The sequence below is a fragment of the Melanaphis sacchari genome, unplaced genomic scaffold, assembly GCF_002803265.2.
Source record: "Melanaphis sacchari strain LSU unplaced genomic scaffold, SCAv2.0 Contig375_pilon_pilon, whole genome shotgun sequence".
Classification (NCBI taxonomy): domain Eukaryota; kingdom Metazoa; phylum Arthropoda; class Insecta; order Hemiptera; family Aphididae; genus Melanaphis; species Melanaphis sacchari.
This window is the reverse complement of record NW_020271235.1, coordinates 1-25,748: the sequence shown is the minus strand read 5'-3', so window position 1 is coordinate 25,748 and position 25,748 is coordinate 1. Positions and strand designations below refer to the sequence as shown.

General features: G+C 28.0%; 3 protein-coding genes and 2 pseudogenes across 3 annotated transcripts; 1 reads left to right on the top strand and 4 right to left on the bottom strand.

Annotated features, from left to right (window-relative positions):
• Window positions 1-385: 385 nt before the first annotated feature.
• Window positions 386-4,632, bottom strand: LOC112597103. The gene is made up of 3 exons (XM_025343024.1): window positions 4,108-4,632; window positions 3,940-4,016; window positions 386-667 (listed from the first exon to the last, which is right to left on the bottom strand). Exons 1-3 carry the CDS (start codon window positions 4,535-4,537, stop codon window positions 386-388), a joined length of 789 nt encoding a protein of 262 aa, XP_025198809.1. The 5' UTR covers window positions 4,538-4,632.
• A 34-nt stretch (window positions 4,633-4,666) lies between these two features.
• On the bottom strand, window positions 4,667-6,120 carry LOC112597102 (annotated as a pseudogene).
• A 304-nt stretch (window positions 6,121-6,424) lies between these two features.
• On the bottom strand, window positions 6,425-9,638 carry LOC112597101. Its single transcript, XM_025343022.1, has 7 exons — window positions 9,563-9,638; window positions 9,321-9,466; window positions 8,755-8,999; window positions 8,125-8,369; window positions 7,735-7,886; window positions 7,217-7,621; window positions 6,425-6,958 (listed from the first exon to the last, which is right to left on the bottom strand). Exons 1-7 carry the CDS (start codon window positions 9,636-9,638, stop codon window positions 6,425-6,427), a joined length of 1,803 nt encoding a protein of 600 aa, XP_025198807.1.
• Window positions 9,639-15,322: 5,684 nt separating this feature from the next.
• LOC112597100 lies at window positions 15,323-17,110 on the bottom strand (annotated as a pseudogene).
• A 1,981-nt stretch (window positions 17,111-19,091) lies between these two features.
• Window positions 19,092-21,170, top strand: LOC112597099 (protein ALP1-like). Its single transcript, XM_025343021.1, has 2 exons — window positions 19,092-19,559; window positions 20,397-21,170. Exons 1-2 carry the CDS (start codon window positions 19,092-19,094, stop codon window positions 21,168-21,170), a joined length of 1,242 nt encoding a protein of 413 aa, XP_025198806.1.
• Window positions 21,171-25,748: the final 4,578 nt, after the last annotated feature.

The window sequence follows — 25,748 nt, the reverse complement described above, 5'->3', positions numbered from 1 at the left end:
AATTAAATTTGTATATAAAAAGTTCAAATTAATTCTCATTGTATAATATTTTAATATACATACTAAATAGTAAATACACAGTATATGACATATTATTGTAATGCATTAAACAACAACAATTTGGTAACTTAAAATTAATATTAAATAGGTCTTAATACATTTTATAAATCAATAGTTCATATATATTATTTAGTGATAGATGATCTAATACTCTGAAGTAACTCTTAAATGAATTATCATACGGTTGTTTAATTTAATGAACTGATAACTAGAATTAATGATTTTTCAAATTTTCTGAAGAGTGTGATTCGGAATTTTTGAAACAAGAAAGAAGATAGGATTTTAATTTATATTCATTATTAATAAAATGGCATGTGACAGCAATTTAATTTTCATTTTTAATAGAAGTCCAACTATCGGTGGTATTGCTTACATATTTTGCATGGTCTTTTATGTCTTGTTTCACTTTATCATGTATTTCATTATACATTATAGGTAATAATGATTTCAACAACGTTTTTCTCGATGCAAGAGTATAACCGGGATTTAACAAATTTAAAAACTGTACAAATTCTCTATCTTCAACAATACTGAAGGGATAGTATTTTTTCACAACCATTTTCAGAACTTGTTGATCTATAATTTTACGGCGTGATGCACCTAGAGGCTTAGATAAATATCGTATTGAGTAATGAGATTATTCACAAATCTAGAACTTTGAGGACGAATTGCATGTTCATTAGATGGAATTTGTAAGGACGTTTCAGTTTGGTTTACCACTAAGTTAGTTGTTGAAATAATTGTATTCTATAAAAATATATATAATATATAATATATTCTATACACACATATATATATATATATATATGCGATATTTAATTATTTTTTTTTTTAAGATCAGCATTTTAGTATATATTAGTAGTTTGGTACAATGTTTATTCTAATTTATAAAATTATATTTTTATAATTTTTATATTTAAAATAAAACAGCTATTTATGCTACCTTGTAGTGTTCCATTTCGTTGTATTTGTCCACAAAATATAATTTATGAAAAAACAAACGAATACACTAATTATATTTAACATGAATTTGTATTTCAAATTAAGAACTCGTGGGGCACATTGTTTTTTTGAAAAATAAATAAATAAAAAAATATAATAAATAATTAATATATATATATAATATATATATATTATATATATTTAATAAAACATTCATATGTTCACAATAATATAAAATTTTAAATTAAATTTGTATATAAAATAAAAGTTCAAATTAATTCCTCATTTTATAATATTTTAATATACATACTAAATAATAAACACACAAGTATATGACATATTATTGTATTGCATTAAACAACAAAAACAATTTAGTAAATTAAAATTAATTAATAAAATAAGGTCTTCATACATTTTTATAAATCAATAGTTCATATATTTAGTGATAGATGATCTAATACTCTGAAGTAACTCAAACGAATTGTCTTACGAGAGTTGTTTAATTTAATTAACTGATAACTAGGAGTTAATGGGAGTCAATGGAAATTGGGAGTTGATTCACTCAGTTGACTCCCCGAGTCAACTCATTTGAGTGAACCGAGTCAAGTGAACTGACTCATGTAAATGAGTTGAAAATCCCATCTCTAAATTGTCATCTTAACTAACTGTATAAAATTAATTTTACAATTAATTATTATTTTTATGATTAATATTACAATACAATATTAGAGAAATGAGTTCCAGAGATTGTGCTCCATGTTATACTACATTTTCAACTGTATCTAATTTGAATAAACATTTAAAAAGAAAAAATATAGATTTTTTACCACAGGTACATATTATAATATCAAGTTTTATAAATGTTAGGCCGTAATTAAACACAAAAGTTTAATTTAAAAAAAAGTATAATCAAACATCTTAAACAGGAACAGAATGATCTAAAAATTAAATGCTCAGTTGAGAATTGTAACAGATCTTATAAAACATTAAAATGTTTTTCCAAGCATTTAAAAAATGATCACAACATTGACATCAACATAAAATCACTAAGTTTCAATACTATAGAAGGTATCCTGATTTATTAAAAATGTTACAAATAGATAATAACCAATAATTAAAATTAAAATTTTCAAAACAATTATTTGATTTAGAATTTAAGAAATGGAAAACCAATATTGAAGACACCAAAATCTGTCAATATGTTCAAAGTACATCTACTAAAACTTACCATAATGTAGAATACACATATTATATTTGTCAACAATCATACCATCAAGATTAGCTAGCAAGGTAATAAGTTATTATTTACTTACTAATAACACTTTTTCAACTTGAAAAAAATGACCTATAAAGTAAAATTATATTATTAAAATATGAGATACATTTTATACTTAAGGGTCAAAGGAATCCTAAAAGCAGTGGTTCGGTAAAAATTGGAAAGGTTTGTCAATCATATATTAAAGTATAAAAAAATGGAGCCCAATTTCAGATATAATTTTGTAGTACTCATTTATTTCATGATAATGAAATAGGGAAACAAAGATTATATACTGAAGACAGATGCCAATTAGCAGGTACTCATATAGGTAATAAAATGCAAAAAATATGATTAATTTACTTTTGTATAGTTACATTAAAAATTAAAAATTAAAAAGTATTAGGATAAATACTTTTTTATTTATAGCATATCCTAAAAGTAAAAAATCATATTTTAAAAATATTTATGTTTACATTTTTTTTAGGCAAACTAGGTATGGGTCTAACAGTACAACGAGTCTTAAATGATGTTCAAAATTCTGCTACTATAACTGATTTAAAAAAAATCTATTTGTTAAAAAAACGAGATATACATAATATTAAACGTGATTTTAAAATTGATAATTATTCTACAAAGATAGATGAAAATGATTTTGTTAGTGTTTACCTGTGGGTAGATCAAATAAAAGAAAAAGGTGAGATAAATCCAGTGTTATATTTTAAGCATCAAGGTGAAGATTCCACAACACATTTGACTCGGGATGATTTTTGTTTAATTTTAATGACTGAATACCAAGCTGAAATGTTAAAAAAATTTGGATGTGATATAATATGTGTAGATAGAACATACGGTTTAAATAGTTATAACTTTCAGTTGTATACTTTACTTGTAGTAGACAATTGTTGAAATGGTTTTCCTGTTGCATTCTGTTTTACAAATAAATCAGATACATATACATATAAATTATTTTTTGAATGTATCCAACGTGCAGTAGGACTTATCAAAGCCAATCTATTTATGTCCGACGATGAACCTGCATTTTATAACGCAATACAATCTATTATAGGTCCGGTTTCTAAGCAACTATTATGTACTTGGCACGTATTAAGAAATTGGAGTAAAAACCTTTTCAAAATTCACTCACAAGAAAATAAATCTATGGTTGTTTACGCCGCAACCGCTCCCTCGCTAAGGTCGGCGTCTACGACTTGCACCTAAATGGGTAGGACGGGTACACAATACTTTTCCAATAGATTATAAATTAAATAATAACAAATTAAACAAGGTAAATATATACTGGTATAGGAATATAATAAATAATAAATAATACAATGACAATTCCACAGAGGTGATCAGCCAACAGTGGATCGTATATAAAAAACAATATAACAAAACTTAGTAAGGAGCCAAATAATAATAATATAACCTAACCTAACCTAACCTAACGCGATTTGTTTGACAGAAACAGAACTTATTTCATTCCAGCCAAGTTTAAATCGTTCTTTAATTTCATGTATTATTGTACGTTTAAAATACGTGATATTTTGATCATAATTTTCTTTTTCTTTTAATTAATTTTCCATTAATTGTGCGAGTAATGGTCTAACCATCGACGCTGGTGAATGTTTCTTAGAACAAAATAAATTTGTCACAATAAATAGTGGCTTCAGAAGACTTACGAGAATTTCTATTTTTAACCATTGTGATTCTGTTATTTCTAATTTTTGAGCAATATACAAAGACGTAACAGTTCTGTCTGTTAATACATTTAAAATTGAGGTTCTATTTTGTAAAAGGCAGTATGACATTAAGTATATTGAGTTCCATCGTGTGTTACAATATTAAACCAGTAACTGATGAGGAAATTCCTAAATGTTCTTGTTTTTTAAATAATGACTGTTTAGCTACATTTGAGTGTTTGAAATGTCCAACTAAAGAACTGCATTGTTTTATTAGTTCTGAAAATATTTCATCTTTTAATGCAGTACTAATGGCTAATTGTAGACTGTGAGCTGCGCATGTCACATCCATGTTTTCATTGTCTATAGTAAGAAGTAGTAATTTGACAGCATTTACCACATTTTTTGCATTATCTGTGATAACAGTTGAAACTTTACCATTAATTTCCCAGTCATCTAATATACGTGTTAATTTTTCTGCTAGATTTACAGCTGTATGTTGTTCTTCCATCTTTTGTGTGGCTAAAGTAAATGACTTTGGTAACCATTCGTTATTTATTATGTGAGCAGTTAATGATATGTATGAGTTTTGTGCCATTGAAGACCAACCATAAGTGGTACAAACTAAACTTTTCACATTTTTTAATTCATTTTTTATTTTATTCTCAACTTTTGATTTTAATGAATGTAGCCTTTTTTCATTACTTCATCTCTGCATACTTTATAATTAGGCTCTAAAACAGCCATGAATTGACAAAACCCAGGACTCGAGCAAAACGATATACATAGGTAACTGATTCATTGCAATCAATGAAGCCAGTGCCTGGTGAATTTGTTCTGTTCTTTCAGAATTACATTCTCGATTAACACTTGACCCACATTTTTTAGGAATACAACGACGTTTTCTAGATATAGATTTTTTGATATTTTCAGAATTTGAAGAAGATGATGTAGTATTGTTAATTAGAATTGTATCATCATCTATATTGGTAAAGGTTGTATCACTCAATGTAGAATCTACTTCTAAATCATTAGATACACGTTTGAACCCCAATTTTGACCTACAAAATGTATTTATTTATATTATAAATATTAATTGATTATGAAAATATGACTCAAATAGAAATTATATTAATGTACACTAGGGATATCTTTATTTTTTAAATTTAAATTTTTGATGCAGTACCCTCCCATTTTTTTGGGACTATTAAATCTTTCGTAAAAATGTACAGAAAATTTGCGTCCCATTAATATTTAACAACTACACTAATTGCGTCCGATGTAAATACATTATTTAAAACCCGGAACGCAATTAATAAGTTACAAACTCACAAATCGCAATTTTCATATCGGGGACGCGATTTATATGCAGCCCTTAAAAATGTAAGGAGTACCTAAAAATATATTTGCATATTTTTATTTAAACATTCATAAAAGAAAAAAGTAAGGCGTGCGCAACCCGATAATAATTAATCTAAAAAATTAATTTTTATTTTTCGCAAAAAAACAAATTTACTGAATTGAATTAATAAATTTCAAACTCTTGACAACATTAAATAAACGTTTTATTTAAGAAAATTAACAATTATTTTATTCGAATAAATAAATAAATAAAAATATAATTTATTAATTACCTCTTTCTTACAGACTCATCTAGTGGTGCAATATCATGGACATTTTGTAAATGTCTTATTAAGACCCTGTAGTGCCGCCTACACAAGAATATTCATTATTACTTTCACCGTCACATAAATCGCAAAAGGCCCGATCACCTTCACATTTGGCAAAATCCCATACCCAACTTTTTTTTTCACCATTTTGTCAAGAAAACATATTTTTGATGAATGCGATCACTTAATGATTGCACTCAAACTAAACGCATCGTATACTCGTATACTACATTAGTATCTTATTATCAACGACGATAGAGTTCTATTTTCGCAACCAGACACCGTTAATTACTACGTGCACAAAAAAATTTCCCAGTACACCACTACTAGAGATGTGGAATTTACCGGTAAAAAAATTTCGGTAAATTTACCGGTAAAATTTACGTAAATTTACGTAAAATTCGGTAAATTGGTAAATTTTGAAAAAAAACTAATTTTAAGTGAAATTTTTCTACAATTTTCAAATAAAGCTTATGTATCAAATTTGAAATTTCTTACCTTTTTTCACCATTTTTATGAATTAACATAAAACTATATTATGTAAAATAAATCATGAAACTTGTATTAAACATAAAAACATTACTTCAATAGTTCAATTACTTTGTTTTTTTTTTATATAATTACTTTTATCAAAATAAAACAAATAAATTAATAGTTTATAATATAATAAACAACAGAACAAATATCAAAATAAGTAACATATCTTTAAAAAACAAGAAAACTTAAATCAATAACAAAACTGTCTGCAGACTTATACAGTACCTAATACATAATAATAATTAAAATTTTAATTTAAGTTAGGAACATATATTTACTTAAGCAAGATTAAGTTTAATGGAGTTAAAAAAATCATCATCACTTGAATCTGTTTCACCAAACTGATCTCCTTCAGACTCTACTACTATGTCATCAGTATTGTAATATTCTTCCTCGTTCTCACTACTAGAACTAGTAGAACTACAAGCCTGATAACTACAGGAAGGCTCATCATCGTCATTGTTAACGGTTAAAGATTCTTGGTTTGTTTGTACACTTTTTACCGGTTTTGACACTTCCAGGTCTCGATTATTTATCATATGTTCATAAATAAACAGTAACTTTTTGGCTGTTAAATTTGTGAGGCGATTTCTCCTTTTAGTATGGATGAGTGAATAAGAGCTAAAAGAACGCTCTGTAGCTGCTGAGGATGCAGGCAAGGAAAGAATAGCAGATGCTACTTTTGATAGACTTGTGTTTGAACAAAGGCCATTCCACCAGATACGTGCTTCAATATCACCAATATTGTTCCATAGAATGTCTTTGGCCCATAATCCTTCGTGTGAACGATACTCGGCTAGTTCAATTATTATCTGTGAAATAAAATGAAAATTAAATACACAAAAAACCAATGCAAAAATATTAAATTTACAAACAGTTAATTTTTAGTCAAAACAATAGGTTACAATTCAATAATATTTTAATATGATCTCATTGATAGTACCCATTAATTGTATAATTTATTTAACAAAGTAATATTATTATTTAATAAAACACTGACAAGTATGAAATAAGTAGTTATTTGATGAAAAAACATAATACAGAAATATTTATAACAATTGTATATTTACCTTGTTATATTCATTTGGTGTTAATAATTTATCAGCAACTTTTTGTATATAAACAATTCCCTCTACATCACATCCTTGAGGTAAATCTTTCCCTTGATATTTTGGGTCTAAGACGTTTGCTGCATAATGAATCGGATGAATAGCCATATCATAACGTTTATCAAATGCTTCATTTAAAATATTTTGTTCTTCTAAGAGTAAAGGAGAAGTAGACATTTGCAACATAACACTGTTTTTTATATCATTCAAAGCAGCCGGAACATCAGACAACCTTGGTATATCAGACTCTAATTTTGTTATCCAAAGAGTGATTGGACTAATTAGAGTAATAATACTTTCAACAAGCTCCCAGAATTCATCTGATAAAATGCTTTGTTTTACACTTTTGTCAAGTCTTTCAATTACCTACAAAATAATTTGATCAATAATATTTCTTGTTAGTTTTTGTTTTTATCATTTATTGAATATATTATGTAAATATTATAACATTTATATAGGTATATCTAAATATCACTTGCACTTAAATCTTCAGAGACAGCTAGCTGTTGTAGTACATTTTTATTTTTATGAAGACTCTTTAAGCATATACAAAGTGAACCCCATCTTGTTTTAACTGGTAGTTTTAAGGAACAGTCAATTTTTTTTGTTTTTTGAATGTTTGTAAAGTTGGCTATTAAAAAAGTCATACAATAATACATTACTACATCAGGTACAGTGTATTATTTTAAATAGCTACTATAATATAATTATATATTATATTATATATAATTTATTGTTAAATACATTACCTTTAAGAATATGACTGCTAATTATATTTTTGACTATGTTTTTAGATTTTTTTTCAATTTCCATACATGATTTTAATTTAATTATATCAGCTATCAAAAGATTTAAAGTGTGGCAAATACATGAATAAAATGCAATTGGTAAATTTTTGTAACGGTCATCTTTTTGTAAAAGTATCCATGCTTTTTTCATGGATGATGCATTATCTGTAACAACTCCAAGACATTTATTTCTATCCAATTCATCAATCACTTTACCCAGTTCAGTAGCAATATATTCCCCTGTATGACGCTCTGTGTTACAATCTATTGTTTTAAATACAAATGGTTTTGGAGTAGTAACTATGATATTCATTATGGACTCATTTCTGAAATATTTATATGATTATTATTTTAAATTGTATTTGTATATAAGATAATAATATACATGAAAGCTAATAAGTAATAATATAACAATGTGTTTAAATAAAAAAATATGTAAAAAAAAAAATATGTACCTAAAAGTTATTACCACTTATTAGGTACCTATTGAAATTAGTTTAAATAAATAATTAATTTTTAATTTAACATTAAAAATAATTTAATCTTTTGAACATTGTGGCAAACTATAAACTACAATTATTTTAGCTATTTACCAAGTTAAATTAGGTTAAAATAATGTAGATGAATAATAAAATTATAACTAACTTCAACATAAATCAAAATATTGATGCTACAGTTTTACTATGATACAGTTTTTTGATGCTAACTAACCTTATATTACTCCAACCATCAATTTGAATTCCATAAACTTTACTGTTTTTAATCTTATTGTTGACTTCACAATTAATTCTTTCATACTCATTATTTAAAAGTCTTTTGGATAAGACATAACGTGAAGGAGGTGTGTAACTTGGTCTTAGAGCTTTAAAAAAATTAATCCAATGAGTGTTTTCTACAATTGAAAATGGTACAGTAGAAGAAAATATAGCTCTTGCCATTAACTCATCCAGACGCAACTAAAATAATTTCAAATTTCTAACATTATTTCATACATTAAATTTATAAATTAGATATTGTCATATTTATATAAGAAATACATTGTATTCCCACAAATTAATTTAATTATTTGATTTTAAATATAATATAATTCCTATCATAAAAATAACAAATTTGAAGTACTTTTATCTATATAATATTATGTTTTAAGTCACAAATAGTATTATTGTAATAGTATTAATAATAGTAGTGTGTAATGAGAACTTATCAAATTATATTTCCATTTAAAATGTATAATATGATTTTTTACAGATATAAATACAAATAATTAACTATTTTACCTTTTCTTCATTGCTCATAGTATCAACAAAGTTCAATACACTTTGTTGGCAAGACACTTTTGAGTTTTTGGTTTCAACTTCAGGTGGTGTCGAATTGGTCAAATTACTGCAGCTATTTTCCTCATTAGGTTTTTCAACATAAGTACCTAATAAATATAAAAATGATAATATTTTAAGAATAGTTCAAAACGTTTTTTATAAATTATTTATTATTAGGTATGTGAAATTGATGAGCTACTTACGTAAATACTTTGATGAAAAGTTGTCCAGTATATGTTTTGGTACTTTTGTACATTCTTTTTTAATATGTAGAGCCATTCTCGTAACATTTTCCTTGTAACTTTTTTCACAATATTTACACAAATACTTGTCACCATGTTTAATATAGCATTTGGTTTTTATCATTTTTGGTTTCATTTTTTAAGTAGGTACTTATTAGTTATTTTGAAATAATTTTCATAAAATATAATATAATTTACATTTACGTCGTTAATCTTTAAGTTCATACATTTATGATAATCGTAATCAGGAACATAAAATAGTAATTAATAATATTATAATAATCATAATTAGTAATAAACGATAACAAATAACATCGATAACCGTCAGCTAATTTTAAAACTTGGAAACAAACAACGATAAAATTTATCATGCTTATTCGTGCAATCGCGCATGTTATTAATACACAGGGTACCTAGTACAAACTACTACACTGTCAATGTTTACTTATTAAATAAATCTAAATATAGTCATAAACTCATATAGATAATAAACTAAAATACAGAAATACCAACTAAATAAACGTATTCCACTTGTAAAAACATTTAAAATAAGGGGTCACTCAATTTTTTTCAATGGTAAAAAAAAATTACCAGGTAAAAAAAAGCTCGGTAAAATTTACGTAAATTTACTTTTACCCGTAAATTTTACCGGGTAAATTTACCGAGCTCACATCACTAACCACTACTTATCCAACAACCAGATAAGATAAACACGCAACAGGCCTAGTGGTGAAATTAAACAATACATTTAAAATAGTTGATATTGGGCATATTTATCATTTAGTTTTCACGTAAATATACTTATTCACGTATTCACGTGAATATGATTCAAATACGTTTTCATGTGATTAAGCTTTCGTTGATTCACGTCTATTAACTTTACGTGATTTAATTGGTTTCATTCACGTGATCACGGTATCCGTTAACACGTACATTCATATTCACATACAAAAACGAGACCCCTAGAAAGAACCCACGCAGAAGTCACAAGGGCGACGTCTCATCTGACGACCGTCGTGCGGAGAGAAAAAAAACGGATTCAAAAGATACGTCCACCACTGAACAAAAACGCCGATTCGACACCAACAAGAGGAGAGGAGGGTGACGATAAAGTTCGACGAGCTTATCACGCAAAAAGATCGTTGAATCTCGGCACCGAAATATCACCAAGCAACGCGATAAGCGAAATATATCTTGAACAGTCATTGAAGATTTAAAAAATGATACAAATACTGATGATTTGGTCAATATTTTGCGAGCAATTATTCTTCAAGAGTTGAAAAATGGGCATTTTTCAATCGCAGACATGTTGGTATCAACACGAATATGTATTTTGAAGCTCTTCATAAAAATATTAAATATTGCTATCTAGAAGGAAAGCAATGCAGAAGACTCGATTGAGTTATTAATGCAGTAATGTTGTTAGTGCGAGATAAATGTTTTGAAAGGATCATTAAGATTTCAAAACAAAAAAGGTCATTCAAGATATTACAAATTATCGCCAGTCATAATAAAAGTGTTACACATGGATGGTTAATTCACAAACTGATCCTAAAACAAAATAAAACAAAAATTGTATTTTGTATTATTTATTATTATTGAATTATTGTTTAATTTTTATTTTTAATTAACCTCAGAATTATTTTATTATTTATTATTATTTTTATTATTTTATGATAACCTTAGTTCGTGATGACACAATGCTGATAACTAATAAATTATCTATTACCATAGTGATAAGAGTAACGACGCCATGTTGGATTCTTTTGGAACTTTTCCTGTGAAGATCCATAAGTATAAATAATACTACAATCACTATCTTCGTGATAATAATAATAAATAATAATAATCCAACAATTTTTTCTAGATATTGACAAATAATATTTATTGTGATCGAGTATCTACATTCAACGAAATTGTTTCTATTCCGGATTTAGATATTACATTAAACAATATTCTGTCAAAACCAGTATCTACATCAAATGAATTTTCTCCCCAGAGATCGTTAGATGTTAGTATAAATAATCTTTTATTTGAATCTTCATCAACATTTTCAATTAAGAAACCTAGTTGTCAGGTAAAATTTAATATATTTTATTCAAATTAAATTATATTTTTATTTTATTCTAAAAAAATTGAATTTATTTTTTATTTTGTTCTAGAAAAATTATTCCTCATGTTATATGGTCGCAAGTCAACCAGAAAACACTAATACGCCTAAACGTCAATTTTTAAATTGTAGAATTACAAGTTGACTAGTAAAATATAAATTAAAAATAAACAGTTAAAGGTATTAAAGCAAACCATTAGTCGCCAAAATAATAAAATTGTGTCATTAAAATCCATTATACTAAAACTTCAAAAAGAAAATGTAATTAATGATGAGGCAAGTAATGTTTTACTTGATTCTTTTGGTAAGCATACACATTTAATTAGTAATTGGGCAAAAATAAAATTTAGGGCATAAAGTACCAAAAAAATACACTCCAGAGATTAGACACTTTGTTTTGTCTCTTCACTTTTTTTTTTGTAAAGCTTAGAACTATGAGAGAAAGCAGTTTAATACAGTCTTGCCTCACTCAATAATACTAAAAATGAGTAACAAACCGTTCGATAAGTGTGGCCTGGGAAGCCGCCTTTCCTACTTTGTGCAAGTCTGCCCGGGTGGATCTTACTACAAAGTCGGAAAAACGGAGAATGGTATTGATGGTTGTGTCGTGGGGCCTTTTATACCCGGTCTATCGGCAATTACACCGGGTAGGTCCCGTGTTCTGTGACAGAAACACGAGAAGATACCCGGTGAATCAGTGATTACACCAAGTCGGTCTCGCGTTTTGTGATAAAAGGCACGAAAAACCCAATAGTTAACTTCCGATAGACGTACAATTTTCGGGATAAATTCAAATGTCCATAATCCTCCACGCATATTATCCAAATTATAATTCCAGATAACATGCATGGAAAACACAAACACCTGCACTTATCGTGCACAGCGTAGACAATAATGAGATAACACATTTTCCATGCAGCGAAAACAATAATATAAAATAATATCAGATAAAAATAATAAAACAATAAGAGTATGCGTAAACAATATATATTGCTGGTTTTGTTGTTTATAAGTTAGCATCTGTTCTTAATTGTGAAATATCCCTAAAATCATTATATGCTGATGAAAAAAATGAATTTTTAAATTCTTTAATTACATTAAAAAACAAAAGAGGGAATCACAATGGTCTTAGTTATCCAAGTGAAAGCGTTATTTTAGTGTGTTTTCAAACTGAAAAAATATTAAAATTGTACAGTTATCAAACTGAAACACTGTTTACATAATTCTTATATTTTTAGCTCTCTGAAAACTCATAGCCAAGAAAGCAACACTCCATTATTAGACCACCCAACTCTTCTAATTTTATTAAATTAATTGCTTCTACATAAATAAATTTGAAAATCAAACATCATGTAACGAAATTCATTCAATTCGCATGTGATATAATAAACTTACACTTTTTAAAGGACAGTGAATACAACTTTTATTTGTATTATTTATAATGATTTCTGCATATTATTCAAATATATTTAATAATAAACTATAACTTTAATTATAACTCAATTTAATGTCTATTTATATATTTTTTTTTAAGATTAGGACACTTACATCATTGGTGAGAAAGCTGCCACGAGTAATGAGTAGGTGGTAATTTTCTATAAATATTATTTTATTATAATATGTCTATTTGTATAATATAATCATTATGATGAATGTACGAACACTTATTATAATGATTATGATACATTATTCTTATAACTAAATCGATAAATGTATTATGTTATTAAAATATTTATATAATCTATATCTTATTCTAATATTTATGTCTTTTTCATGATTGTTTCATCAAAATAAAGCTTATTTCAAGTATCAATAATATTTCTTTTTTTTTTCTATTAAGTTTTTGACGCAATCCCAACTTTCCTATTATAATTTTAATAGTTATTGTACATTGAACATTCATTTATGCAAATGGTGCATAACATTATATTATACTAAAGAAGTACCTATTATTATGTGAAAGAAAAAGTTCAACAATAGTTTTGTTCCTTGTTATTTGGTCACACTGCAAGTAGACCTTGTTCGCCTCAATATGAAATTGAACGGCTCCTCTATATTACTCTATGGTTTACACATGTTGAATGATCGTTACTCGACAGAGACCGCGAAGCACCATATTATATTAAGTCAACGATGAACGGACGACCACGCATCAATACAGAAACGACTGCGAGATACAATATACAGTAAAAGCCGCTTATTAGAAACACTTTGGGACCAAGGTGAATTGTGTCAATTAACCGATTGTTTCTAATAAGCGATTGAAAAAAAAAAATGAATAATAGGTACGCGAAAAAAATATGTATGTATGTATGTACCTATATTGTATAATTTAAAAAAGTATGTACAATTGTGTATATTTTACGATATTATGTAAAATATTTATCATTCGTAATTTGTTTTTTTACGTCGAGTAACTCCATTACCATATTTTCATACGAGTAATATTGCCCCTTTAGCTTTGTCACTTATTTTGAGTGCGTATGTGTGTTCAGGTAGAGCTCCAAAATAAAGCCCAGTCTCGTCCGCATTGAAAATATCAGAGCGTGTGTATTGGGCTAGCAAATCGGTCAAATGAGTTTCAAACCACGAATGGTCGCATGAAAATTGGCTAAAATCTTAGCGTTTAGACATTTTTAGATTTTTAGAAAAAGAAAACACTAATAATCTTTACATACGCACGCTGAAGCTAAACTACAAACGGTACGACCAGTACGTACAGAAAGAGCATTCTCGCGATAAATTACAGTAAAAATAAACGTAACGACAGCAAAGATAAAATTGAAGTACATTGGTTATCGCTAGATAATCGGTGTATATGTCAACTGACCTTCTCCCAATTGTTTCAAATAACCGATGTGATGTTTCAATAATCCGATTTATTTTCAATGTTCTAATATACGGCCGATCCGTCCCGAGACATTTTGTTTCAATAACACGATTGTATCAATTATCCGTGTTTCTAATAAGCGGCTTCTACTGTATATATATATATATTTAAGTTTTACGTAGTGCGGAAACCGCGACATACGATATATATGTTACTGTGAATAGTGTGAATGACTGCAGTTGGTGAATGCTGGCAGTCACCGGTTAATGTTGTCTTTCATCAAAGTCATTGGTGAATGTTAACTTATTGATTAAATTTGTGGTCTTAGTAAACATTCACTAGTGAATGTCGACATTTATACAACGATATTGGGGAATGTTAGTAATGCCGATATTATTTAATCTCATTTAGGAATAATGGAAGAGTCACAATTATAAAACAGTATCTTACTTATACTATCTAGTACCTATGCGGTATAAAGTATTGTACAAATTGATAATTTCGATAAAGTGTTTTATTACCTTACCCAACTACTCTTATTATATCTGGATAACCTCCATGTAATTAAAAATAATATAATACCTCCTGCTAGTGATGCAAGATCTGCTCCATTAGTGTGTATATACTCACATGTCAAAATAATTGATTTATAACACTCTTTGACTGCATGAATTGATCGATGATTACTTAACCAATGTGTTTCAATAGTTTCCGGTATTTTTAATTTTTTTTCATTTATAGCTTCTTGAATATCATGAAATATTATTTCACGTTTAGCGGATTAATGAAATAATTTATAAATTTCTTTAACTACTTGGAAGGTTCGTTTAATTGAAACATATTTATTTCGAGCTGAAGTTAAAGCTAATGATAATAAGTGAGCTCTACAATGAATATATGGTATTTCTCTATGTGCTATTTTAGATGGCCTTTTTCGTACTCCAGTTATACTATCAAAAAAAAAAAAAAATTACAGCATCATCAAAACCAAACCAAAACTTATAAGTTTCGAATAGTCGAGTCCTCTTTTTTTTAACTTTCGATCAATGGTTTCTGTTAAGGTTTGCGCATTTGTGCTAGACAATTCAATGATGCATAAGAATAATTCTCTAATTTTACCACAATCTGTTACAAAACAAATAATTATTGTCATTTCACAAATATTTTTAATATTTGTCGACTCGTCAGCCATTAATGAAAAATATTTATTTCTGAATTCATTTGAGTCATGTGTTTCAAGAATAGTGGAAATACAATTTAATATTTAAATAGCTGTGTTTTTACTCATGTAAGTCGATCTGTCGTTTTGTTTTTCCACCCACTCAAGTAAAGTTTGATTTAATTTTAGCACTACTTAATTTAATAATGTTTCATATTTAGTAGTATGAGGAATTTATTCTTTTGCCAAAAAATAACACTGTAACGATTGTCGTCTATCGACATCGTACATTATTCCTTAAGTAGGGCACACGTTGTTAAAACGCTGAGTGTGAGGAATGGCAAGCGGGGCCGACTGCTGACCTAAGGCTTTTAGGCAGCAATTTAAGGTATATAACAAGGACGAATACGTGTAGTGTAGGAGAGTGTGTGCGAGGAGTGTGTGTGCGACACCAGGAGCAGACAGACGACCAGAAGACTCCTCAACGATCCGTGCAGCCATCCACCATCCACACTCACGGCTTGTCAATCTACCCGGATCGGTAACCTTCATTCTATTATATAAATCTTAAATTATTTGTTAAATATACGTTACATTTATACAATTGTGCTTTACTTAAATAAGGTAACCCTGATCTAGTATATTAATATTACACACCGAGGTCGAGTCCCCGAGACCTCGTTAATCAAAACATAACTTTATAGGTAAGAAGACACGAGAGCGTCGCGCAAAACGCATGTGAAGATGGGACGTTACAACACTATGCACAAACGTGGAGAAATTAATTCTATTTTATATTTTTTCTGTGTTATTTTGTTGAATCATTTGTATATGTATAGGTTAATTTTTTCCTTGTAAAAAAATTCGTTTAAAGCTAAAGCCTTAGAATGATTTTCTGAACAAGCGTATTTTAAGAGCTTACCAGTTTTTATCAGTAGCTTTTCGATAATTCGTAAATGGGGTACATTTAAAAATACCTTGTGATTTCTGCAAAGCACTTTGATTATTACCTACTAAGACATTTTTCACACACTTTACAAAAAGCCCCACCCTTTTCAACATTAAAAACAACCATTTGAACGATTTTTCCCAACTTTTTTTGGTAAGAATAAGTTTTTAATACTTAATGAACATTTTGATCTGCGATTAATATCGTGGGTGAAACTGGTGAAAGTTTAACCGGTGGGTTTTCAACGTCTTCTTGCTCTCGCATTGGCGCCATTTGTTTTTTTCGAAACATATCTAATATAGGATTACTTTAGCGTTTTGATATAATTACTGGCCAAAAAGCACTAAAACACGACCAAACTGAAATAAATCAACCAAACTGAAGTTTGACGTAGTCGTATATGTGTTAACCACTACACTGACTGTTCACGCCGCCGCTTTTTACGGTCCAACCGGTTGCATATTAGCATTCTGTGTACGGTCTCGGCACCTATAAACCAATTGGGACTTCTGATTGGTTCATTTGAATTTCCGCGCAAATTTCATTATTTTATATTTATTAATACTTTATATTATTATATTTAACAATTATAAAGTATACAATTATTATAAATATTTTTAGTACAGTTTCTCCCAAAATATCTTATTATATAAAATGAAAATGTTGATTAATACCATAAAATGAAATTATAAGTATCAAATAAGAGGGTTTTGAATAATATCATAATTTTATTTTAATAAAATCTGCATAATAATAATTGCAGATTGGTATTATAATTTTAAATCTAGAAGTCTGAAGTTATATTATCAAGTAGTTATCACTACAAGGTTTATAATTATTATTATTTATTTATTTATAGTTTTTAGATACATACTGTATTGTGTTGTGTGATATTACTTGAATTTATTCTGATTATGAATATATTTGTATAATAATCATAATTTGCTGTTTAATACAACTTTAGATATTCTTAATATGGATTCTTTTAATGTTATTGAAATTAATCCTTGTTTACTCCGTGCAAATCTGTTAACTGAAAATGACATTAATAATTACATAAAATATTATTCCCAACAAACACAAACAAGTTGGTGTGTACTAAAATCATTTAAATCTAATAGATATATTATTCGGTAAGTTAGTATTACTAATATTATTATTAGATTAATTAATGAATTTGTTACTTATAAGTTATTACAAATAAGACAACAAAAATATAACAACAATATATTTTTGAGAAAAAAACTTTACAGGAAAATATACATATGTCATCATAGTGGTGCTAATAAAATTGATAAAGCCTTAAACAAAAAAGGAAAATCAAAAAACACTGGATGTGAATGTAAAATTGATATTAAAATTAAATTAACTAATTCTAATACTAAAAAAAAAGGATCACTATATTAAGGTAAATTAATTAACTATTTGATATATTACTTATACGTCATAATATGTCACTTTTCTAATGCATAGTTTATTTTTTGTTTTGTCTTTAAGATGGATTACCAGCAATTATAAATTTGATAATGAGCATAATCATTCAATTAGTACTGCTGAAGCATCATCCTTCTTAAGACCTACAACTGATGATATTGTAAAAAAACAATTTGAAGACTACTTTAATAATGCTTTAGGTAAGTAAGTTAATAATTATATTATTATTGTTTTCATCATTAGATATCTTTATGTTTAATTGCATTTAATTTATATGAAGTAATGTTAGAATAAGTATAATCTAGGAGGTAGGTAGGTATTCATGTATTTAAATAATTATAATATTATTATTAATTTATGTTATCATATATAATATTATATCATACAAACAATTTGTTTTTACATAACATTAATATTTAATACATTATATTTACAACTTACATACAAATAATTATCAAGCAATTAGTTTACTTATTTGCAAGTAAGTGCAAATATTTTTTGGCAATAGGTTAATATTTTGTAAATTGAATTAATATTTTTATTACAGTTATAGTTCCAAAATGCTCAATAAAATTATAAGTATTAAATAAGACTTTAAAAGGGTATTAAAATCCATAATTATACTTGTATTCTTATTTGTTTGATTATAGTTGTATTTAATTATTTCTATAATAGATTTTTAATGATTATGACCAGCTGCAATTCCTTATTAAAAAAATAATTAATAATAATATAATAAAATATGGTATTATTAAGTAAGATATAAATTAAGAATCAATAGTTAAGTGTATTATTAGCGTTTCAAGTTTTATAGTCTCCAACAGGTACTCTAAACAAATTTTTTTTCAAGTAGGAACTTAATATTATCAATTAAGGTGGGTTTACACGAGACGTGAGCCACGATCGTATTTCACGAACTTGTGAATCGTGACTCACGAGCGTGGTTTCAAAAAGAAACACATGAATCGTGAAGGTGTTTACACGTGAACGCAATTCTCATTCAGTAAGATGGAATCGTTAGTGGCGGAAGCATGTGCTGTTTTGTCCGGTGTATTGGCTAAACAACTAAAACGGCGATTAACAGAAATTGACAAATTTAAGTTAAAAAGAAGAAGGAAAAGAAGATGGTGGGTAAGGCAGTGGATTCAAAGACGGAACAATAATGGAGGCTCTACGTTTATTTCCCGTGAATTACGAAATGAAAATCCGGAAGATTTTAAAAACATTTTAAGATTATCAGATACCCACTTTGACTTTTTATTAAATAAAATTCAATTTAATATACAAAAATTGAATACAACAATGAGGGAAGCTATACCAGCAGATACTAAACTCAAAATAACACTTCGCTACTTAGCTACGGGCGATTCGTTTAAAAGCTTGGAATATTTTTTTAGAGTTCCTAAAAGTACCATTAGTAAATTTCTACCTGAAGTTTGTACTGAAATATACGCAGCTCTTGCAGAATTTATTGAAGTAAGTTAAAAAAATATTTAAATACACACCTATTTTTCAAATTAAGATTTTTAAATACTTTATTTTCAATTTTTTGCATACATATTTTAATTGCAAACAAATTTTAACAAAAAAAAACTAAAAAAAAAATAACAACTCCTTTTTTTTTACATACTTAATACTTATTAACATTAACAAGAATAATATATAAAACAATTTACATTTCTGAATTTGATAAATCTGTAATCATATAATTGCTATCTTCGGCCTCCGTGAATGGACTTTCTGATAACAGTTCTTCAAACATTGCAGGTGATCCAAAATCACTTGTATACGTATTTGTACTAGAAGATCTTTGTTGTTCGTGTAATACATTTGCATTATTATTTTCTATTATTTCATTCATAATCATGTTGGTTATATTTTGTTGTAATAAGCATGCTTTTTTAAGTGGTAGGTCTCTTAATACCGATGCTATATATTTACCAAACTGATCAAAACTGTCTTCTTTTTTACTTAATTTTTGAGCTCTTTCAGCAATACTATCCAATTGTTTTACAGCAGCTAAAACAGTGTCAGTTTCATTAGAGCTCGATCTTAAAGTTTCTAATTTTCTGTTCCAATCTCTTTTTCGAGGACTTTTAAACACTTTTTTTTTAATAGGTGTATTGTTATTATTACTATTAGCAGAAGTACTTGGAACGAGTTTTGTTAAATTTAATTCTACTTCATTATCACTGACGTGTACTTGAAAACTTTCATTTAACTCATTCACAATTTGATTTTTACGATCAGTATTTTCATTATATTTACTATTATTTTCTTTTGATGTTACCTGAAAAATATATTTCATCTTAGGTACCAAGTACAAGAAAGTTGTGGGATGAAATTGAACAAAACTTTCAAAATAGATGGAACTTTCCTAGATGTATCGGAGCAATGGATGGGAAACACATACTAATTAAAGCACCACCTAAAAGTGGAACAGAGTATTACAACTACAAACATCAATATAGCATTATATTATTAGCATTAGTTGACCACAATTACTGTTTTACGTATATTGATGTTGGTGCAAATGGAAAAGCATCAGATGCTGGTGTATTTCGAGAAAGTTCTTTGTTTGAAGCATTGGAAAATAATACACTTAATACCCCCGAAAATGCTGTTATTGTAGCTGATGATGCTTTCCCGCTCAAAACCTATCTGTTGAAACCATATAGCAGAAGAAACTTAACAAGAGAACAAGCAATTTTCAATTATAGATTGTCCAGAGCTAGACGAATATCAGAAAATGCTTTTGGAATACTTGTGAGTAAATTCAGAATTTTTGAAAAACAAATCCCCTTGATAGCTGATAAAGTAGATAAGATTGTTCTTGCATGTTGTGCAATACATAACTGGTTACGAAAAACAAGTCAAGCCTATTTACCACCGGGTCTTATTGACCATGAAGATTACAACTATGAAATCATAAATGGAACATGGAGACAAAACCAAAGTTGCTTGACAAAACTTGTGCCAACAAATAACAGAAATGCCTGCACAGACGCTAAGAAAATTAGAGATGACTATTGTGCATATTTCAACGGAGAAGGAGCTGTTCCATGGCAGTGGAAGTTAATTAAATAAATTTTTATATTTTTATAATTTATTTATACAATTTTTATATTTTGTAATACATTATATAAATAGAAATTTAAATATACTTACATAATTTGAGCATGTATCTCTCATAGTCACATATGGTTTTAAAAATGAATCCATTTTACTAAACCAGATTACATGTGGTACATAAATATCTTCTACAGATGCTCCTGATTTTTCACTAGTTGCAATTTTTTTCAGTTCTTGGCAATATGAACTCCTTAAATTTTTAAATTTACTTATCACATGATCAGGTCCAAAACCTTAAAAAATAAAATAGTTGTTTTCATCAGTTGAAATAAATATATATATATTAGTAGTAAATATAATATTGAATTTGTTAATCTATCTATAAAAAATGAATATGTCCGGTTGTATTATTTGTTGAAAATCTATTTTTAATGCGTCATTCCGTTTTAGTCACTAATTATATATATAATATATTTATTAATGAAAAATAACAAACCTTCAATATTCATGGCTGATACTATTCTTTTCACAGCTTCGACTCTAGCATCTCTATTTCGATATGCCTGTAATTTTGTGTTCCATAAAACTTCTTCCTTTTCGTAATAATCTATGAAATTCATTGTCTGTTCATCGTTCATTTTCATAACATTCTTATTTCCACTCATATCGTATGCTTTTTGTACTTTTCAAATTAAATAATTATTTACCTACCTGTATATTATATTATATATAATATATTTTAATAACAATAAATATTTAAAAAATAAATATGCATTATATTGTACACCGTGACTGAACTTTCACGACTGAAATATCTAACAAGGTTTGATATTGTACGAACCAGTCGTGACAGAATCGTGAATAACAATACCACGATCGTGAATTACGAATTGTCTGTTTACACAGAGTGTGAACCACGATTCCACAAGCCACGATCGTGGCTCACGTCTCGTGTAAACCCACCTTTATGAGATTTTGCGTTTGGTACATTTAGCCTAACATTTTCATCCAAATTTCGTTTTCTTTCAAATTTTTTTTTCTTGTCACTATTTAATGGGCGTCCAACTGGTAATCGTTTGCTACCTCGTGTTATGCCTGGTTTTCTACGACTTAAAGTTGTTGGTTGAACACGAATAGTGGCTCGAGTACGGTGTCTTAACGATATATTATTTCCAGCTGTACTTAAAAATGACTCCCACGTTCTACTAGACTTAACTTTTTTTAGCCTATCGATACATTTTTGTAGAACAGCAGAAAATGTTTCACGGTTATATTTTTTAAAATTATCAGTAATTAAACTAATAATTTGGTTCTTATATTCATCAATCTCTTCATTTTGTGTGACATTGGCAAGATGGATATTATTACTATTTACTGGTTCTTTTGAATTTTGAATTATTGTCGATTCTTGGTTAATATCTTGATTTAATGACTGGTTGTTACTTAATTCAGGAAATAGTGGCATATAAAATGATATAGGTCCAACATTCTGGCCGACAGCTAATTTAGCAAGAGAATAGCGAGCATCAACACTTATTGGAGATAAATTTGGCATTACTTGTCCAAAATGGTGATACACAGCTGCTTGGTGTTTACAAAAACCACCTATTTTACCTTTAGGACATGTACAAAATCCAACGGATCCATCAATCTCATAAAATAAATTTTCATTTTTCCATTTAATTTTGGATATGTTATCAGATAATTCCTCTATGTCTTCTTTATGAATATGTGATGCTTTGTTTAGTTGATCTTCATACAAAAACCTTGATGTATCATTTCTGCCATTAACAAAATTTCTTAAACGTTTTTGATAATATTCTTCCATGCTTGTGTAAACAAAATCAACCAACGCTACAGCATCATATGCTTTATTTCGAGATAGTACAATATCTTTAAATAACCGTACGTTGACTTCACTAAAATTATTTGTGTGATGTCCATGTGTAGAAGCGTTTCGAAATGCCATACACCATATTTCTTTTCTATCCCAATATTTTGAAACATACTGTATCCATTTGGGATATTTTAATGGTATGTTATTTCCATTAATAACATTCAATGAAGTAGAAATCAAACCAATTGCGCTATTAAATGAATCCATGGCTAACTCATGTGTTGATGCTTCTGAAATGGCACGAAATAACGAATATAATGTTTTTCTATCATCTTTTTGTATCTGGTGATTTATTTCCCATAACCATCTCCAAACAGATTGTAAAACATGAAATCGACATAATAATAATTTTGACTCAGGGAATATAGACTTTAATGCTTGTCTTTCTGCATTACTATCATCACTTATAAATTGTAATGGAAAACCTTGGTTTCCAAAACCATTAGGAATAGAAGTCTTAACCAGATTAAATGCTGCTGTAAAATCGGCAATTGATTGATTTTTGGTTATCATAATGGCTAAAGGGACCGCACCAATGCCACACGCTGTTAACATAAACGTTACTGAATGGCCTTGGGCATCACACGAAGATGTACTATCAACAAAAGCTATATCCTTTGAAAACGGTAATTCATGAGCCCTTTGCATTATAGGAGTAATAATAACCACTAGGCGCGGATCCAGATCAATTATTAGGGGGGGGGCATTTTTTATTTGGACATAATATAATACATACAATTTAATAATTCTATTATATTATAATTTTTAGGTACCAAATTTGCCATATAAATATTTCTTAACACTGTAAAGAAATAAACTTTTAACTACAAATATAAAAAACGTAGGTAGGAACATTGAAAAGAAAACGATTTATTTAAGAACAATCAAAAAATATTAAATATGAAATAAAAATAAAAATTATAGAGCAAAATCTAATTTTTTGTTGGTTTTTGAAAACATGTCAATAACATTATTCACGTCTACATCAATATCACGGTGGATATTTAAAAGAGCAAGTCCAGATAATCTGGTCTCTGACATTGTTGATCTCAGCCATGTTTTGAGTCTTCGTAGTGTTGAAACGTTCTCTCAGCGCACTTGCATTGCTTATAGAAGAGTTATCAAAATGATCAAAAGGCGATTGATTAACGGAATATTTCTTTCGTCACATTTTGCAAGTATTTCTGTAACACACATGAATTTACTAAAACAGCCAAGTTTTCACGACCCATTTTTAAGTTTCCATAATCCAAACTCTGAACGTAATAAAATAAATACCATACCTTTATCATTTGAAGAAGTGCTTGAAAATCGTCTGTTAATGTTTTAAGATAATTTCTGATTTATTTAATGAATATGAAGTTGTATTTCATTTATAAACCATGGGGAAGTATAGGAAAGATACTGGAAGCACTCTAGTGTTTTTGTGAAAACGCTTTTAAATCATTAACGACAATATTCATCACGGAATAAGCGACTTATAATATTCTTCTGTACTATTTGTTTGATAATTTGCACGATTTATTGTCTTAATACCTTTAATTTTCAAATTAACTTTTTGAGTTTAATATACTCTCGGACGATTTAGTAAACTTTTAAAACCTGAGTGGTGAAACATTTTCTCAGCATTTCCGGACAGAATATTTTTAGTGTATCTCTTCTATTATGCATGGCTGTTTACGTAAATCAATAGACTTTTTGAAACATTTACTAGTTGAAGAGGCTAAGTTATTATGTGAGAGAGGACTACAAAGTGAAACAATACCTCACTGTCACATAATACTGTTGCTAGGATTTAGCTTTTGTGCTATTCAAGTCTTCCATGATGTAATTTCTAATAATGGCATCAATAATGTTATGCATATCTTGCATAAACTGCACATTTTCATATCTGACCATCTCGTTTCGCATAAACCAATCAATTGATGCACAAATATTTTTAAAACAATCAAGTTTTTACGATGCAGAAAATGATATAGTTTAATTATCTAATAAGATTTCTGGATACTTTTGACACGTGAAGATTTGGATATGAATGTCGAATTTAGAGTGATTATAACTAGTGGTTATGTTAGGGTGGTGACAATGAGATGACAAATTCAAAATCCCAAAATATAAAACAATTTAATTAAAATTAGTTATTTATTATAATGAGATTATACCTACTATATAAGTATTTATTTGTTCATAATTTATAAATAAATGTTATTTGTATACGGATTCGTCTCACAATGTCTGTGTGAGTAATGACTTAACGAGGCATGACTAAAATAATAAATATATAGTATAATTTTACGGCATCTTTATCAATAATTATGTAACGTTCTGTCGCTGTCAACGGTCGAGACATATTGAATTGTACACCACTATTGGATGACGAGGGTTTATGACATGGTAAACGTAGACGTAGTGGGTGTTACCAAAATTAGGCGCATGGATATATATCCCATAACGTAATATTTTAGTAATTTACTGCACATTTGCATTCAGATTGTGGTTAATGGCACAATGCTTAATTTATCATTTTTCAATGAAGATATACATATTTAAACTTAATATGTCGATATTAATATATGATGTAAATAAAGCGTCTTTGGTTCTTTTCGCAACAAAACAAAATCGGCGAATAATTTAAATTATATTCAACATAAGGTTATTTATGTAAAGCAATACGTAACTGAACGAAGTACAACAAG